General features: G+C 44.8%; 1 protein-coding gene across 2 annotated transcripts; it reads left to right on the forward strand.

Moving 5' to 3' along the window:
• Window positions 1–1138: 1138 nt before the first annotated feature.
• On the forward strand, window positions 1139–14929 carry LOC142434449 (uncharacterized). Of its 2 annotated transcripts, none has more exons than XM_075539167.1 (5): window positions 1139–1218; window positions 4327–4570; window positions 10191–10317; window positions 11714–11864; window positions 12501–14929. In XM_075539167.1, the coding sequence occupies exons 2-5, from the start codon at window positions 4568–4570 to the stop codon at window positions 13960–13962; spliced, it is 1743 nt and encodes a 580-aa protein (XP_075395282.1). In that variant the 5' UTR covers window positions 1139–1218; window positions 4327–4567; the 3' UTR covers window positions 13963–14929. The 2 variants fall into 2 exon arrangements, with proteins under 2 accessions (XP_075395282.1, XP_075395280.1); XM_075539165.1 differs by lacking the exon at window positions 1139–1218 and adding an exon at window positions 1225–1917.
• Window positions 14930–19384: the final 4455 nt, after the last annotated feature.

The following is a 19384-nucleotide window of genomic DNA, read 5'->3' on the forward strand; positions in this document are numbered from 1 at the left end:
ATTGAAGCAAGTTTTAGATCTGGTTCCATTCGTACTTCTCAAAACTGCCTTCACATCCGCTCCAGGTGCGCTAACCATGACAATGCACAGCATTCTCAAGAATGGATTTAACAACAGTAAAATGTTTGAGGAATGTTGGAAACCCTCCCTGGGAAGCTCTTCCCTTCCAGCATCTTCCCCCGGCTGTAGCTTTGCTAGACAGCATGGCTGGGATGGCTCCTAACAGTGACAGGTTATAAACTATAAGGAAAGGTAGAGACGTCAACATTTCTCAAGATGGGGGAACTATCATTTGAGAAGAAATCATTTCTCTAACACACATGTTGATTTTTCTCAAATGTCCACTTCTGCAACGAACGACTGCTCCCCAATGTGTCTCTGATTTCTCCAATCAGCCTCTGAGCTCTTCCTTGCTGTCAGGCAGAAGCGGGAATGGCAGGGCAGGTGAATGAAGAGACACCCAGACCTGTGAAAGCACTTCAGGGATGCTGCCCGAGGTCAGGGCTCCCCTCCACTTGGGTGGCCCTCCAGGCCCAGGTGCAGCAGGAGGGCTGTGACAGAGAACTTAGAACACTGCTGCTCAGCCCAGGATCTGCAGGTAGCAAAGTTGCAATGGAAAATCTACAGCTCCCATTACCCTCCACCCCCAGACCTGGGTTATAAAACTCACCTTCATCCTGAGGACCCCAGAACCTCACCAGGGAGCTGTGAATTTAAACCTCTGACACTGGTTTCTGCTTTTGCTTGCTTTCTGTGCGTTGCAAAATCTACCTCACACACGTGTGGAAGGAAATCCAGGCTTGTCTCGACCCGGGATGGAGGACGGCCGGGGTCGACCTAGGAGATGCCCTGTGGGGACAAGCTGCTTCTGCAGGGTCAGCAGCTGGAGTCGCAGCCCCACCGCGGGAGGCAGCCAGGGCTCGTGCATCTGTCCTGAGTTACCGTCTCCGAAATCTCCCAGGGAGGATGCCGCCTGCTCCGCAAGGTCGCTCCCAGACCGCCTCCCCTTCCTGGTAGGGAGTTCTGCTCCTCGTGAGGCCCACTTGGATCTCGCGGCTGGAACTAAACGCCAGCGGAACCGATGAACCGCACGGTCACGAATCAAACGCACCGCGTTCCCGCCCGGAAGCTCAAGCAAGGGCACCGCGAGACCGGAAGCGGAAGTGCTCTTCCCTGAAAGGCCGCGCGCTTGGTCGCGCTTCTCCGCGCGCGTCTGAGGTGAGTTTTCCCGGGGTCCCAGCGCCCCGTCCGGGGTCCCGCAGCCCCTGCCGCGGCCCGAGGGCGCCCTCCGCGTCCTCCCGGGTCCCCAGCGCCCCCTGCGCGCCCGTCCGCAGCCCGCCGGGCGGGGGTCGCCCGTCTCCGCGCGGTCTCGGCGTCTCTGCCGGCGCCCCGCGTGTGGAGACACGTGCAGCGTCCGGACCCCGGGCGGACGGCCTGCGCCCCGTCCCCGTGCGCGCCCCGCAGTCCCCACGCGGGGCCCTTGCTTTTCTTTCTCTTTTAACGTCGTGTTCGGTCCTCAGAGTGGCGCGCGCTCCGTCACGTGGCCTCCCCTCCCCCCTCGGCCCGTCACGCGGAGCCCCCTCAGGAAGGCCGCCTCCGCCGGTCGGAGGGGCAGCAGTTGGAGCAGGTCCGCACGGCGCCTGCTGTAACGCACGGAAGTGCAGTGTGAGGTAGGGATCGTGGGCGGCTTCCAGACAAGGAGTCAACTAGGAACGTTAACTGACTGGACGCTTATCTCAGGTGTTCACGGCCTGGACTCAAAATCAGGTGTGACTTCCGTCAAGGGCGTGGTCTCGGGTACAGGCCGCGACCTGAAGGTGACCCCGCTTTGTTTGCTGTGTCTCCTGGCGCCGGACTTGTGAGGACTGCTCCTGACCCAGACCAGGCACCCAGGGAAGAATTCATCCTGCGGGTCAGGTAGACTGAGGATGGTGAGGAGTGTACCCCCTTCCTTGAAGGGCAAACATCACACTGTGTACAACTTTTTTCTTTTTTTAAATTTATTTTTTAATCGTTTTATTACGGCCTCAGACAACTCTTACCACAATCCATACATACATCAATGGTATAAAAACATTTGTTTGATGTATGTACAGATTGTGATAAGAGCCTTATGAGCCCCAATAAAAAGATTAAAAAAAAACAACAAAAAAAACCCATTTGTACATTCATTGCCCTCATCATTCTCAAAACATTTGCTCTCCACTTAAGCCTCTGGCATCATAGGACCAAATAATAATTTATAAATTATCAAGGTCTCATGAGGGAGGGAGAATGGGGAAGAAGGGGGGAAAAAAAGAGGACCTGATGCAAAGTTGTGTGAGTCCCTAGCTAAATGTTTAAAAAAGAAAAGCCCCGCCATCAAGTCCTCATTTATTCTTCCCCCCCCCCCTCCCTCATCAGCTCTTGATAATTTATAAATTATTATTTTCTCATCTTTTGCCCTGTCTGACGTCTCCTTTCACCCACATATCTGTTGTCCGTTCCCCAGGAAGGAGGTCACTTGTAGCTGCTTGTAATTGGTTCCCGCTTTCCAACCCACCCTCCCTACACCCTCCCAGTGGTCCTGAAGGGGTCATCTGCCCTCCATTCCCTGTTTCCAGTTCCTATCTGTACCTGGGTACATCCTCTGGTCTAGCCAGATTTGTAAGGTAGAATTGGGATCATGATAGTCAGAGAGCGGGGAGCATTTAGGAACTAGAGGAAAGTTGTATTTTTCATCGTTGCTACATCACACCCTTACTGGCTTGTCTCCTTCCCTATGCCCTTCTGTAAGGGGTGTCCAGTGGCCTACAAATGGGCTTTGTGTCTCCTATCCACACTCCCCCGCTCATTCACTACCATAGGCTTTTGCGTTCTGCTGATACCTGATTCTTTCCACACCTCATGATTACACAGGCTGATGTGCTTCTTCCATATGGGCTTTGTTGCTTCTGAGCTAGATGGCCGCCTATTTTCATTCAACCCTTTAATACCCCAGACACTATATCTATTGATAGCCAGGCACAATCAGCTTTCTTTGCCACATTTGCTTATGCATCGCTTGTCTTCAGCGATGCATAATGAAATTTTTCTGATTTGATGCCTGATAACTGATCCCTTCGTCATCACACAGGCTCGTGATCACACAGACTGGTGTGCTTCTTCCGTGGGGTATTTGTTGCTTCTCAGCTAGATGGCCGCTATTTCCCTTGACTTTCCTCTTGTCCCACTATCATGCTCAGTCTTCATTTGGGTTTCAGTAATTCTTCTTGGTTACATTACCCTTGATCACACCCTACCAGGCGTGCTACACCCTCCTCACCACCAATTTGGATCATTTGTTGTTCCCTTGTCCCTGGGTTTGTTAACACCACTACCTTTCCACCAACCTACCCCTCTCCCATGTCCCCCTGGAACTGTCGGGCCTGTTGTTTTCTCCTCCAGATTATTCATCCAGCCTATCTCAGGTAGACACACCTGTGGAGGTAACATACACAAAAGAAAGAGCAACACCAATCAACAATATGCAGCCACAGAACAACAACCCAATGATAAAAAAGTGAACAAAACATAACAGGAAAGAATATATTGTAGTTAGTTCAAGGACTGTTTGTTGGCCTTTAGGAGTATTTTACCATCCAGTCTGTTGGGGAACTAACCCTTGATGCCAAAGTCCACTTTCAGCATTTCCTGGGGAGCTCGCCGCTCTGTTCCCTTGTACCCCCTTAGTGTTTTGCCTCATTGTGGCGGGATCAGATCGGGTGCAGTTCCCACTATGTCTCCGGTGTTGTCTTCTGTAGGGCTATGGGTTATTGAGGGATCATCCTGTTTCACTGTAGGTCCGGCCATGTGGTGCTCTCTGTGGACTACCTGCTCTTCTGGGGATCATCGTCCTCAAGGCCTGGTGGGCCAGAATGTGCTCCACTGCCTCCTCCTCCCCCTTTACCTGCTCCCAGGTGCTCCTAACAGATAATGTCCCTCTCCCGGAACTGTACATTCAGTGCCATCCTTCAAATAAATTCTTGTGGGGGAAGGGACAGGTGTCCACTTAGAAGTTGGGATAGGGACCAGCCCCTCAGACCTCTCCACTGGAAAAACTCAGCATTTCTGATGATTATTTTATAACGTCAAAAGTCATGTAGGAAGTCCTGGGAGATGGATGAGGTTTAGATTGGGGAATTGGAAATGAAGAAAGCAGGATTTACTGTGGGTGCGGAGCCTGTTCTGCCTTCAATGCACTTGTCCCTAGAGTGGAGCAGTGCTGGCACCAGGGAGAAACCAAACTCTTGTTGCTGCCTGGTGCTTACTCACCTCTGTGTCCTCCCTGTGCTGCTTCCATTTCAGCTCTCCCTCTGGTGCAGGAGACCCAGTGCAGCCCAGGCAGCTGGGGACCTGGGTGTTCATCTTGCACATCCACCAGTGTCAAGGCAGGACTTCAAGTGCTCTGACCTGTGTGTGGCCGGAACATTCCTCATCGGACTCCAGCCTGCCCTGTGCTCTGTATCTCGCTCCATTCCTCCTCCTGAAGGGCTTTGTTGACTGTATAGACCACACACCCTTGACACCTCAAAACTGCAGCCAAGATATGGTGAGTGCTGGGGTACCTGTGACAATCTTTTGGGCTGTTTTGTGTATTTCTTTACTTTAAAAAATATTGTATTATTGGGAATTAATATCTGTCGATCCATAGTTCCATCATGTGAGCAGAATTGTACGTTTGCTCCGCAATCAGTTTCCAAACATTCCTTTTCTACATGAACTCCTTGACATCTCCATTTCACCTCGTCACCAACAATGTATCCCCTCCTCCCTCAAACCTTCCATTTGCTATATATGTTCATGCATTTCAAGCTTCATATATCAAAAAACGAAATAACATATAACACAACTTCACGAGGGTGACCCCAGTGACCAAACACCGCATGTGTACAAAGAAAAAGCAAACAAAAAATACCAACCATAAAACAAAAAATGTTGGAAACCAGATCATTTCTAGCACGCATCCAAGGGGGGGAATCTGCTGCCAACGTTTTAACCGTTCAAGTCAAATGTGTCCTTTGATCTTCTATGCTCGACTGCAGTGTGCGCTGTTTAGTGCTACTAATCTTTGCTCTATGTGCAAATGCGTGTGTGCCAGCTGTGTTCAGTGGATCTGTGTTTCTGAACGTTCTTAGACACTGGCACAGGTTAAACTGTCATTATTTCTTTTTTTTTAAACAATTTATTAGGGGCTCATACAACTCTTATCACAATCCATACATATACATACATCAATTGTATAAAGCACATCCATGCATTCAAAACCATATTTAACAAACTCCTAAATTTGTTTACTTGCTCCAAGGCATTAGAGCCCCTGAGAACATACTTGAAGGTGATCTAAACCACTCCCCCACAGGGACACCTTCATATCCCTTCCTCCACCAGGGCACCCAGCTGTGGACTAAATTTGGATACGAATGGACTGGCCTGCAGGCTTGATGGGAGGTTTACAGAAGGGCTCAGTTCAAAGGCCCTCCCAGCCTTCAGGCTGCCCATGATCCTTAGGGCTGTAACCTGTTCTGTTTTACCAGCATACTTTACACTGCCCTTTACAAATCTGTACACTTATCAGCAGCGCATGCCATTCCTACATGCCTTCATTTAATCAATAAGGGCTGAGGACATATGATGTCCTCACTCAAGTTCAAGTGCTGGATATGCAGCAGTGAACTGAACTGGTCCATACATACTCACTGCTATTTAGTCATTCCGAATCTATAAGACACGGTAGAACTGCTTACACCCTATGGGTTTCTGAGAACGTCATTCTGCTAGAATAGAAAACCTCCCCTTTCTCCCGACGAGCACCTGGTGGTTTTCAACTACTGACCTTGTGGTTAGCCTTCCAATGTGCAACCATTTCCCCACCAGGGTTCTTTCTCTAGAAATATGCCCTCCTGGAGCTTGCAGCCCAGTGAGAACAAAAATGGCCGTGAATCAACGAGGTAATGTATCAGATAGTGTAAATGCAGTGGGGGAAAGGACAGTAGAGAACAGGGGGCTTGCAGCAAGTGTCGTTCCTGAAGAAGGCCTCGCTACTGAGAGGGTGAAATTTAAGCAATCGCCTGAAGAAAGTGAGGGAGGGTAAGATACACTGAGCAAGGGAATAGCCAATACAGAGGCCCTGCTTGGGGAGGGAGGGGAGAGTGAGGCCAGAGTGAGGCTAGGGTGGAATAGCAGGTGATGAGGCTGGAGAAGGAGGAGTCCAAAATACAACATGAATGGGTGTGGGACTGTCATTATTTCTAACCTGGTTTTTTCATAACTCAAGGTTTCCTGCTGTCTCTTGTCCACATCAATTCTTGTACAGCTGTGTGATCAGTTTCCTCTTGTGTTCAGAAAGGTTACCTTGCTCTGCACCCCGATGAGAAAGAAGGTAGACTCTCTTCAGTTCCAACAGGTTCCTGAGAATATCTGTCCTCTGACAACAAATCACCGGTCAGGTTCCTCTCCCCTTGCTCTCCCACATCTAGGTCTGTTCCAGTGACACCCAACCTATGGCTCTTCCTGAAACACACAAGACACCTTCCCACCTTGAGGTTTGTTCTCTGCCTGTTTCCTCTGTCTGGGAAATCACTCCTCAGAGATCCTCTGGATCAGCCCTTTGCAGCCTCAAGTCTCATCTCTGGTGCATGTTTGGTGAAGTCCAGTCTGAAGAGTCCAGTGAGTGCTGCTGTGTTCACTCTTGGCCTGGCCACCGCTCTGCACCCCGATGTGTTGCTGGTGTCTCCATTGTTCTTCTCCACCTTCCATGAGTGAGGGATTTAATGTATTGCTGATTCCTGTTTTGCTCATGTCCCTACCTGTAGAGTCAGGGAATCCTTTGAATTGTCAAGAATATATCACCATTACATAAGGACTATCCTACACATTTTAGCTTCTCTGATAGTGTGTCATTCATTTTTGTTTTCCACTCATAATTTTCTTTTAAAGAGGTGTCTGAGATTAGTTGATTAGAGAATGGAATGGATCCTGCAGAGTCCATGACCCCTTACTTGTTCCTCTGTACTCCTCCTGTTTCAGGTTTCAACGTGTCTTGCATTAGCCTGATAAATGTGGCATAATTGATCATTTTTGATATGTGATTGTGTTAGTCTCGGTTGACTAGAGAAACAAATAGAGTGATACTCACTTATGTGTAAGAAAGGGGTTTATCGCAGTAAGTAATAACATACCAAGAAAACATCGCAGCCCAGGCCAACTCAAGTCTGTAAGTCTCATACCAGTCCCAAGGCCTTCTTCAGAGTCACACAGCCACATGATGCAGAATGCAGGAGGTCAGAGGACAGTGGGTACGGGGAGGTAGTCCTCGCAGGCCTCTGGAAGCGTCAGGGTCAGCGAGCTGGGAGGCAAAGGCAGAGTTGGGGTGGAGGTTCTCAGGACCCTCCTTCTTGGAAGTTCACACCCACAAGAGACTCCATCAGACTGTGTGTGAGTCTGGGTAGACTAGAGAACGAAATTCATAGACACTCATGTGTATAAGAGACATTTTTATATGAAGGATAATTGTACATTAAGAAAGCATCCCAGCCCAGTGCAGATCAAGTCCGTTTGTCCGATACCAATCTCTAAAGTCCTCTTCAGATTCGTGGAATGACACCAAGTACAGGACCATCACAAGCCAATGGATGAGAAGTCCTGTGCATCCAGTGGCATTGTAGGCTTCTCAGTGTTGGCAGCGGCCTCCAGGTGGCCTCTCCAGCACCAAGGGCTGCATCAAGGTAAGTCCATGTGTCTTCTCGTCAGGGATGTCTCACAGGAAGTTAGCCTTCTCTGTAGAGAGTTTCCAAGTGAGTGAGCAGATAGTGACAGTGTCTTCCTTCTCTGTGCAGGAAATCCCAGTGTTCCCAGAATCTCAGGGAAAGTCCATGCCCACACAGGCTTCATTTTCTATCAACCGATTGACAAACTAGGCTCCACGCCTTCACTTTTAATCCTCTCAAGTTCCAAATTGATGCCCGATTATGTACCAGATTATGACACCAAGTTAACTACCAAAGTCTGTGATCTGATTCACAGGCTGAACCCTGCCCCTGCACTTTCTTTTTTTAAATCATTTTGTTAAGGATTCACAACTCCTATCACCATACATACATCAACTGTGTAAAGCTCATTTGTACGTCCGTTGCCCTCATCATTCCCCAAACATTTGCTCTCCACCCAAGCCCCTGGCATCAGGTTGTCCCTGCACTTCCATAGATCTTCACGTTGACATGAAATTGTGTTAAGGACCACAGCTGTGGTCAGCATACAGCTATCATGTAAATCCAGCAGCTTCTCCGTGTTGCACACTTCTTAGGATGTGACAAATGCCAAACCTCATGGATTCCTTATCACATCATTGAGAATAGTTTCACAGCCCCCCCAAATCGCTATGCCTATTCCACCCCTCACCCCAATACCATCCCTTCTTTTCTGAATGCTGACCACTTGTCTTCCGTCGTCTTGTTACTTTTCCAAAAAGCTGATCATTGGAACCTTATGTCCTGGACCTTTGTGGCTTCCTTTTTCTTAGCATTGAATAAAGATTCTGTAATATGTTTAGTTGGATTTTGACCTTGGTTTCTCTTTGTTAAGAGTATTACTCCCGTGTGTGGATACACAGTTTCCTTAGTCATTAATCTTGTGAAGGGCTTCTTGGAGACCCCTCCAATTTTCTGGCCTTCAGGAGTGAATCTGTGGTATTTGTTTGCAGGTTTCTGTGTGTGCGTCTGTCTTCAGCTCAGTGTGGTAAATCACAAAGAGTGTGATCCCTGGGGCCCTGTTGGTCTTATGGTTACTCATTTGGCTGCTAATCCCAAAGTCAGCTTTAGAAACCACCAGCTGCTCTGAGGAAGATGTACAACCTCAGGACCCAGAGCGGGAATTATACCCTGTCCTATATTCGTATGGACTCAATGGCATTGAGTTAGCTAAGAATGTGTTCAGGTCTTTAAGAGGCCGACAGCAAAGGAAAACCATCTCGTGTCCCCAGTAGCCGTGACTTGGAAGTGTCCCGTGGGTGCTCCTCCTGAGGTTGTAATTGGTTTGGAGCTGAAGCTTTCTCAACCTCACGAGTAACGGGATCTCATTGTTGTAACTTGCAACTTCTTAATGAAATGTGGTGCTGAATCGTTTCTCACGTCCCTGACGGTCACCTTTGCGTTCACATTTTTCTGCTCGTTTTCAAGTTGAGGTTTGAGTCTGATCAATGAAAGTGTTAGGCTGCCTCCAGGGAGAAAGAGTGGAAGGTCCCAGAATCCTCATGAGAAGGCCACGCCCACAGGAGGCATTAGCCTGTGACCTGATTGACAGGCTGGATTCCACCCCTTCTGTCTTTTTTGTTTGTTTGTTTGTTTTCCCCTTCAGTTGACATAAGATTATGTAACTAGGATACACACCTAAGGTACATTGTGGGATTCCAAGGCTGCTGATTTATTAGGAATGGGAAGCTTCATCTTTCTTCCCTGTTGTATCTGATAGTTTTGAACTGCCGACCTTGTAGTCAACTCTCCAATAATCTGAACCCACAGGACTTCCTCCCCAATCCACCCCGTGGGTTCTTCTACTGTTTTCTGTTAGATTTTGTGTAGTGTCAACATTTCACTAGATTTAAGTTTTTTGTTTTAACCAAGGCCATGTTTTCCTGAATTTCTTGACTTCTTTGACTTGGTATGCATAATTCACTTTCTAAATTTCTCAGCTCTTAGGACCTCACGCAAGAATACTGGTCATCTGTATTTCTTTCCTTCATGATATATTAAATGAGTCGATGAGTCCCTTTTAACATTGTGACTTGGGTCTTGTATGTCCTGTTCCATCTTCTTTCTGCACATTAGGTTTGAGTAGTTATACAAAACTCTATATCTCTTCAAGGTCGTGAATTTTCATGTTTCAGGTCCTATCATGTAATAAATAGGTTAAAGGCATTCAAATATCTTCAGGGTGCCTTGCGACCCAACTGTTTATATATATACATATTAAAAATTTTATTAGGCCCAAAAAACTCTAGAATGTGTGTGTAGTTCTTCTGAAAGTACTAATCTGAGCACCAGCATTTATTTCGGATGTTTGTGTTAATGTTTCTGTGAATCCTCTGTTTCCATCAGCTATCAGCTTCACTGTTTATTCTTGTAAATATTGGGATATGTGATACCTTGCTTATGTTGAGTGTGTGGTCATTGTAGGACCCAGTGGACATTGAGGATGTGCTTGTGGTCTTCAGCCAGGAAGAGTGGGCTCTGCTTGATCCTTCTCAGAAGAAAATCTACCGAGATGTGATGGTGCAAACTTTGCAACATCTAGCGTCAGTGGGTAAGAATGATGAACTTTTTGCCCCACCTCAGTAAATAAAATGTTTTATTGGTTCCAATTGTTCCAGTATACTTGGGCTGCGGAATGGAAATGCATTTAAATATTAAAAAGCCATCACCCTTGCTGATGGAGCTCATATTATCTTGGTTTCCTCACGAGTCTGAAGTTTTTTGTATTAAGTATGCGTTCATTTCTCCCGCTGGCAATGAAAAGTGATACTATAGACTTTGTACTCTTATCTCTTTGTTAAGAATTAAGGTTGCAGATGGACATTGGGCCTCGACTCAAGTACTCCCTCAACACACGAACACTTTGTTCAAACAACACGGCATTCTATGATGCTTACCTTCCCCACACGTTCACTGAAGACAAAGTGGGTGCTTAGGCAAATGTGGTGAAGAAAGCTGATGGTGCCCGGCTATCCAGAGTTATCTGGGGTCTTCAAGGCTTGAAGATAAATAAGCGGCTGTCTAGCTGAGATGCCGCTAAGCTCACATGGAAGAAGCACATGATCCTGTGAGATCATGAGGTGTTGTAATGGAGTTAGGTATCAGACATCTAAGACCCAGAACAAAATCATACCCCATGTGAATGGTGAGGGCCCTGGAGTGGAGACTCAATTCCTATCATTAAATAATTGAACATCCCCTCACAGCATTTGTGTATCCTTCTGGTACCCCATGGGGGACAGGATCACCCTTTTATTTGAAACGCTGTTGTAACATTTACTGTATCTGCTACAAGTTTGCATATATATTTTGCTGTAAGTAAATGAATAGCTGCCCATCTTGGGAGACGAAAGAGCAAAGTATTTGTTATGGAGAAATGTCCATTGTTGTGGACTGCAATCCTGTAGAACATACATTGGTGACAAGTCCAATCCCAGCTATAGCTGCTCATTTTCCTGGAGTAGAGAGGACCATGGAGATCAGCTTTATCCAGGGATACTGCAGAGGGAGCACCAGGAAAGGAGGGAATCTTTGGATGACGGCATTGCAGGGTGGGAAGTGGTCTTGAGTAGAGCCATTTACAGATCAGCATGTGGTGGGAGGACAAAGCCCCACCAATGGCTAAGCACACTGCTTTGATGAGCAGACCCCTCATCCCTGCGTCCTGAGATCCCATCTACCCTTCAAGAGTTCCATGTATATGGTGGACATTGCCTTTCTATGGAATTGCTGCTCTTTATGCCCCTATCACTCAATCTTTGTGGAAGTATGTCCTCATGAATTATTTTCAACCTTCTTCGCGTAATGAAATTGTAAAAATGTTGCCATGTCTATCATTGTGTATGAGTTTGCTATTGTGAGTTTTTTTTTTTTTTTTTTGTCGCACATGTTTTGTTGGGGTTTTTTTGGCTGTTTATTGAGAATCTCAACCTGTATTACTGGATCAGGGTCTGGAAGACTTAATCATGGAGAAAAGTTATCCAGTGAACATATTCTGGCCACATTCAGAAACAGTAGTGCCTGGTCCCCGTTGTTAGCAGAAATATGGGGGACACATGGCAGTAAAGACCAGCAGAAATACCAGAGGAGGCATTTGAGGTGAGTATCTTTCACGCAAGGATAGACAGTGCATAGGGGAAAAATCATCAGGTGTCAAGAAAATCAATTTCTGATTAGGCTTTAAAAAGTTCACAGAAAATTGGAAATAGAAGCTATGGAATATTTCAATGAACTTTCAGAAGTCCCCTTGTGTACCATGGCTTATCAGCTTCTATAGCATCAGCAATTACTAATGTTTACCAGCCTAAGTGAGAATCGTGGACATGTTGCATATCAACCAGATTTTGACCAAAGCAGGAAAAATTCAGTGCTGTCCTGTCTAAAGATGATGACAGGTTTTTCCACTTGGAATATGTGTCAATCTCTATTATTCCTGGTAGTAATACAATATCTGCTAAGATTTCCTAGGGATTGAGAATCCTGAAGGAAAAGACCAGACATGAAGTATTCAGGGAGTTTTTACAGTGAAACCTTTTCATAAATTTAACATAACGAGTATTTCAAGACATTTCTCTCAGTCTCAATTCAGTGACTGAAGTGGTAACATTTCTGGCAGATAATTTAACCCATTAAACATGATATGAGTTGGCATAAATTTCATACCACAGACACAGTGTCTGGTCTTCGGAAATGGCTGACATGCATTTCTAACTATATGCTGCCTGTTTTTAACAGGATCCATAAAGTAAAGAGTGATGCTGCAGTGAATGGAGGCCATCCTTGTGAGAAACCCTTTGGCCAGCTTCCATGTCGTGATGTGCCACAAAGAAACGCCCCCCAACCCAATTGTTTTCAAAGCTCTACTTTTGGAAAAGCTTTCTTGGATCAGGCATATTATAGCCAGCAAATCCAGTGTCACACTCAATGTACCACCTGTCCGTGTACGGAATGTCAAGAATCCTGCAGGTGTCTTTGTCACTTAAGCACTCCTGTGAGTGCTCCTAAAAGAAAGAACCCTCTTACATGTCAGGATCGGGAGAAGGATGCCCCTTGTCTCTCTGCCCATGAAACTCCCTTGACGGAACTCACTGGTGTGGAACGGCATGGTTGTAAAGAACGTGGAAAAGTCTTTAGGGTTCCCGCAGCCCTCACCAGACACTCAGGAACTCATAGTGCAGAGAAACCTCTTGAATGTAAGCAGTGTGGGGAAGCTTTCAGACATTCCTCAGCCCTCTGTGCACAATTAAAGTCTGAGAGTGAAGAAGGGCTTTATCAATGTAGAGAATGTGGGAAAGCTTTCAAGTGTACCTCAACCCTCAGTCTGCATTTAAAATCCCACAGTGAAGAAAGGCTTTATGAATGCAGAGAATGTGGGAAAGCTTTCAAATATTCTTCATCCCTCCGTGTGCATTTGAAATTCCACAGTGAAGAAAGGCCTTATGAATGCAGAGAATGTGGGAAAGCTTTCAAATATTCTTCATCCCTCAGTGCACATTTAAAATCCCACAGTGAAGAAAGGCCTTATGAATGTAAAGAATGTGGGAAAGCTTTCCGCGTTTCATCACACCTTGCTTCTCATCGAAAAATTCACAGTGGAGAGAAACCATATAAATGTAAGCAGTGCGGAAAAGGGTTTAGTCTATCTTCAACACTCACTAACCATAAAAGAACTCACAGTGCAGAGAAACCTTATGAATGTAAGCAATGTGGGAAAGCCTTTAATTGTTCCTTCTCTCTCCGTCGCCACATACGTTCTCACAGTGGGGAGAAGCCTTATAAATGCACAGAATGTGGGAAGGCCTTTGTTTCTCAAAGTGTGCTCAAATCACACATAAGAACCCACAGTGGAGAGAAACCATATAAATGCGGTGTTTGTGGGAAGGCCTTTAGAGAGGCCACTCACCTAACTACACATAAGAGAACTCACAGTGGAGAAAGGCCTTATGAATGTAAAGAATGTGGGAACGCTTTTAAAGATTCCACTGCTTTAACTGGGCACAAAAGAACTCACAGTGGAATAAAGCCTTTTGAGTGCAAACAATGTGGGAAAGGCTTTGCTCATCCTTCAGCTCTCACTGTCCATCTAAGAACCCATAGTGGAGAGAAGCCTTATGAATGTCAGCAGTGTGGGAAAGTGTTCATTTCTTCCTCAAGGCTAAATAACCATCTGAGATTGCACAGTGGGGAAATGCCTTAGAAATGTGAACACTGGCAAAGTCTTCAGGCAATCCTCTAACCTCAAAACACACATGAAAATTCACAGGAAAGAGAAGCCTTAAGTAATTTGGAAGAACCTTAAGTTCTGACACCACGAGCTGTGTCAGAACTTACAGGAGAGAGGTCTTAGGAATATAAAGCCTGATATACATCAGCTTTAGGAATATACTGTGAAGATTTCAAAACTATGATGTTTCGTTCTTGCCCCTACACTTTCAAAATGTAACTCACTAAGGTTTTTTATCAAAGAACAGTGTTTCTTAGTAAGGAATATTGATGCCAAGAAAACTTAATACAACTATTTTGTGCCTTTAAGATAAATAATATTGAAAAGGACAAATGATCTTGAGTATTTAGTGGGTTAGTTATAAGCTAGATATGTCTTAGTTTCTGTAACTCTTAAAAAGAATGTGTCACGTTAGCCTTCACCAAAACAGGACTCTCATTCTTTACTAATTTGCTTGATTTTGTTTTTACTATAATTAAATTTTACTATAATTTTATATAATCTTTTGTTTCATTGAAGAGGGTTTTGTTTCTAATGACTTTCCGTGTTACTATTTTTCCCCTTATGAATAGTGTTTTCTTCATGACATTTTGAGATTTGCAGATGTCTGCTTTTCTTCATATCTGACCTTACCTATTTTGGTGTTCGTTGATAAGCACTACATAATTAGTGGGATATTCCAAACAGAATTTTCAAATTACAAATGGAACTGTCTCTTCAGTTGTTTTTCCAGATGGTGTACTGATTGGCGTTCAGGTATTTATGAGAAGCTTGACAGATCCTTCTCAGCCTATCAGTAAGTCAGATTCCCCCCTATGTGGGAATGAACTGAATACAGGTTGTTTCTAATGACAGTGTTGTGTGCATAAGAAAGATTACCGAAATGCACGCAGAGTTATTGAATCATCTCAGGAAAATAAAGGGGCCCCTGGTGATGTCATGATCACGTGCTCTGCTGCTGTCAGAATAGATGGCAGGTGGTAACCAGCAGGTGCTGTGCTGAAGACTGGCCTTTCTACTCCCGTAAAATGTTCAGTCTCAGAAACCTAAGGGCTCACATTGTTTCTTCGGCAGCAGGATGGTTCGTGGAGTTAGACATCGGGGTGCAAGTGTAAAAGCGAGCATTTCATTCCAAAGGGCGCTTCCAAAAAAGGTGATGCAGTTGTCACATGAGCGCATTTACAAGCTTTTACAGTACTGTAGACATTTCTGTGCCTGTAGAGTGAACACTTCAGTTTTAAAGTAATTTGATACGTTTCTGAAAGTCATCATTTATTTGTTTCTTTGAAACCAACGTGTATGTCACCAAATCATCCAAATTGGTCTGTTTTAGTTTTCCTCTTTTGGTAGCTTTAAACTGCTGACCTTCCAGTGAACAGCCCAGCACACAGCGCCTACAGGTGTCCTGGTGGCTACTCACTGCAAGGTCAACAAGGATTCCTTGTGGGATTTAAGACATACGAAGAAAAGCATTCTGGGTAGTTGCACCGCCTATCACATTAGATGAGGGACATTATGCCTCCCTTCCACCATATACGTATGTTGTTGGGGTCAGAGGAAACCACTCTCCAACAACCGAAGGGCCACAGCCTTGTTCGGTGTTAATATAGAAGAAAGATTATACTAAAATCATAAAGGATAGGAAAGAGGGTGGAGAATGAAGGAGTCAGATACCTTCTATGGTAGCGTCCTCTCCAAACCACCTCTGGATGGAGCACGTAGAACTGGGAGAAGTGGGAGAGAGCCTTTATTCTCTTGGGTCTTTTTAGGTAGCTTTAGGACATGCATGTTCAGTAGTTACATCAGCCCAAAGCAGGTGTTATCAACATTAAGGTCCCTGAGGTCAAAGGTGGGGAAAACTAATACCCACATTGGGGGTACATATACAGGGTTGGGTGTCACAGCAAGTAAAGCAAAACGATGTCTGCTTCGATAGGGAGATAATCATCAACCAGGACGTTACTGATTATAGGGGAAAACCTGTGCGATTGTTAACAAAGTAGGATAATGTACTTGGATTTCTAATTTATCAAAGTGGAGGTTTTCTTATGAGGAATACCAGCTTCCCAGATTCCCTCTAAATTAAGGAATATAGAACTTGTACTTCCCTCAGTGTTAGTTTCTCACATTTCCCCTTTCTGTATTATGTTTAAAAATGTAATAGGGTGAAAGAAGCAACACGGCCCCTTTTTATATCTCTTAGGTCCTATAGAAGCCGAATGAGACTTGCAAGTATCAAAATTTCTGCAATGAACAGTACAGTCAGACTAGAATAAAGTCTATGTAAAATCCTTTGAACCCATGCACGTGCATCCCTTCCCTCTATTGGTGATAAGGAGAGAGATCCTTTAGAAGGCAGTTATGAACTGATTACGTTGCGTGATAGATGGTGTACTGGTGTTCAGTACCATGTGGCAATCATTTCTAAGCTCTTCTCAGCTCAGATTATTGTTAGGTGCCTTCGAGTCGGCTTTAACCTGTGCATAACAGCACAAAACTGCACAGTCCTGCCCCCTCCTCATTGGCTCCTATGCCTGAGTCCCTGGTCATAGCCACTTGTCCACCCAGCTCACCGAGGGCCTGCCTCCTTTTCACCCGCACCTTCACTTTCCCAGACATGATGTACTTTTCCAGGGACTGATCTCTTCTGACAACATATCCAAAGTGTGTAGGACGAAGTCTTGCCATCCTTGCCTCTAAGTAGCACTCTAGCCTTACTTCTTCCAAGACAGATCTGTTTGTCCTTTTTAGCAGTCCACGGAATAGCTCAGGAGAACAGCCGAGGCTGAAAAGAATGAACAACCAAAGATTCAAATTACAGTGACTAAAAAACAAGATAGAAGTTGACATCTTTCTTACATCAAAGTCGGGAGTAGGATTTCCTACTTCTGGAATGACAGCCTTGCCCCACGTGCCCTTGGGAGCCTGAGCCTCCCGAGTCATCACTCTTCCATCCAGTGCATTTGGCCCTAATTCTTAGATTTTAAGGCATCAGAGCAGGGGATCCTCAAACTTTTTAAACTGGGAGCCTGTTGACTATACCAAGGACCTTTCGAGGGCCGGACTATAGTTTAAAAAAAAATACTGTGAGCAAATTCCTATGCACAATGCCCATTTCTTATTTTGAAGTAAAAAACAAATGGGCAAAAACAACCAGTGAGCCCAATAAATGTCCTCGGCAGACCCTATGTGGGCTGTAGTTTGAGGACCCTTGCTTTCTACCATCCGCCAATTGTTTAATCACCTCAGAGCTACGGGATACTTGCAGTCTGTCAGAATGTATAGAAAATACACTTTGTTAGCTGGTTAACATCAAACAAATTGTTTCCCTTAAACCCTTGCGAATGTTTCCTAATCAAATCCCAATCATGCAATGTCATGTGTGACAGGAGTTACGCAGAAATCAGCTCCATTCCAATCACATTTTTGCATTTATTGATGTTGCAAATCCATAATCTTGGTTTCTGTAGCAAATGAACAGTCTTGTCCTAGTCCAGTCACTTTTGCATAAGACTCTTAGTTATTAAAGCATCCTAGAGCATCTCAGGCAGCATGAGCGATTGTGGAAATGTCTCAGCAGGCAGGAATTTGCCATTCTCAGGAATCAGGTCCTTTCGATGTTGTGGATGACTTTAGCCATAGGACAGAGGTCTCTGGGCTGTTTTCTCAACTCTCAGGTCACCACATCAGCTTCATTTCATCTGTGCCTCGCTGGCAATGGAGAAACCCACTTGCCTCCTTTACCTGTCAAACCATAAATAGCCCCTCCCTTTAGGCTTTTAACAACCTGGAAAAATAATCTGTGTTAAGATTGGGTGGGTTCATCATTTTTTCCTTGTCGTTGATCTTTCTGTACTCATAGTTGCATCCTGCTAATGGGAGTCTGTCAGCTTTCTTCTGCAACAACATAAGGGGATACCACTTCCTTCAGGTGATTAGTGGACCTGGATCCCAAATGCGAATTGCACCTTCCTGGGACATCTCAGGATCAGCTTTTTTCTATAGACGTGAAATGTGTTTATCTGCCTGAATTTTTTTAGAAGCTTTCAGGAAGGAGAAAATATAATTCGTGAAAAAGAGTCAAAGAAATTTGTCATGCATAGAATTTCTTTTCATCTCCTTTGCTTTGAACAATTTGTACATGCTGCCATCATCAATTTCGAAACATTTTAGTTTTACTTGAATCCTTGGAATCAGCCCATCCCCCCCTCCAATAGACTTCACGATTATGGAAATTTCAGCTCCTTGCTCTCAGAGATTCAATATAGCTCATTAGCTGTAGAACAGTGGTTCTCAACCTGAGGTTTGAATGACCCATTCACAGGGGTTGCCTAAGTCCCTATTTCCGATGGCTTTAGGAATCGAATCCCCACTCCTCTTGTGTCTACAGGTGGGTACACCCACATAGGGGGTCACCACATTACGAGGAACTGTATTAAAGGGTCTCAGCACTAGGAAGGCTGAGAACCGCTGCTGTAGAGGGAGCTTACAAAAAACCGACAGCAGATGAAACTGCCGAGTTTTAACATACTCGGGACAATCTGAAAGCTTTTTCAAAACACTTGTTAAGCCATTTTGGAACTAACATAAAACAGATCTTTTCCCTATAAGTTTACAGATGTGACTCCAGGCTTAATTAAGTGGTCCTGCCTTGTAGGCCTTTTGTAGTGTAGGATTTTACCGTTTTGCGATATTCTTTCTTGGGTAACTTCTCTTACTCCCTTCATGCTGGATTTCAGGGAAGTTAGTGGGGAGGTCCTAGCCCCTCTCTGGTGCTCTAAGGGACTGACCCAATATCCAGAATTTAAAAACATTTCCACCTTCAGTTTTTAATTCCATGTAGGGGTGCTTTTGCTTTCCCAGAACAGAACACCGAATCTCAGACCGATTCATACGGTGGTCAGACTTCTCAGATGCTTTTGCCTGAGAGGTATAAATTTTAACTCTAGTGATGAAAGGAACCAAAAATGATTGGTTTATGCAATCTTCTTTCTTTGTAAAAAAGTTTAATAATCACTTCATTGGAGGCTTGTACAACTAACCCTTCAGCAATCTTCCTCTTCATAAACTAAGGTACATCAGATTTAATCATTGCCCTAATGTCTCCGTCACAATCTGGATCAATAAATCCAGTAACTATCTGAACACCATTAGAATTAGGTTAGATCGTCTTAATGAATGCCATATAGTTCTTTTACATTATGACCCCTAAGTGCCAGTTTTAATCATTTGAGTTTAATTACAGCTCTTAAGTTTTCTTCACAAGTTTGATTAATATTCTTAGTATCCATTTGAATGCCTTGAATAGTTAGGTTAAATTTCCCTGATAAAGATTTTACTACTGTTTCAAGCAGAGGCTCCTGCATTTTGGTATTAACAAACTGCGGTGGGGGCT

This window comes from Tenrec ecaudatus, chromosome X (assembly GCF_050624435.1).
Source record: "Tenrec ecaudatus isolate mTenEca1 chromosome X, mTenEca1.hap1, whole genome shotgun sequence".
Taxonomy (NCBI): domain Eukaryota; kingdom Metazoa; phylum Chordata; class Mammalia; order Afrosoricida; family Tenrecidae; genus Tenrec; species Tenrec ecaudatus.

What these genes read in the sequence shown, in the direction of transcription:
- LOC142434449 (XM_075539167.1), top strand. An exon ending in GCAACATCTAGCGTCAGTGG is followed by an intron (nt 10,318 to 11,713) that starts GTAAGAATGATG and finishes TTACTGGATCAG; the next exon opens with GGTCTGGAAGACTTAATCAT. An exon ending in TACCAGAGGAGGCATTTGAG is followed by an intron (nt 11,865 to 12,500) that starts GTGAGTATCTTT and finishes TGTTTTTAACAG; the next exon opens with GATCCATAAAGTAAAGAGTG.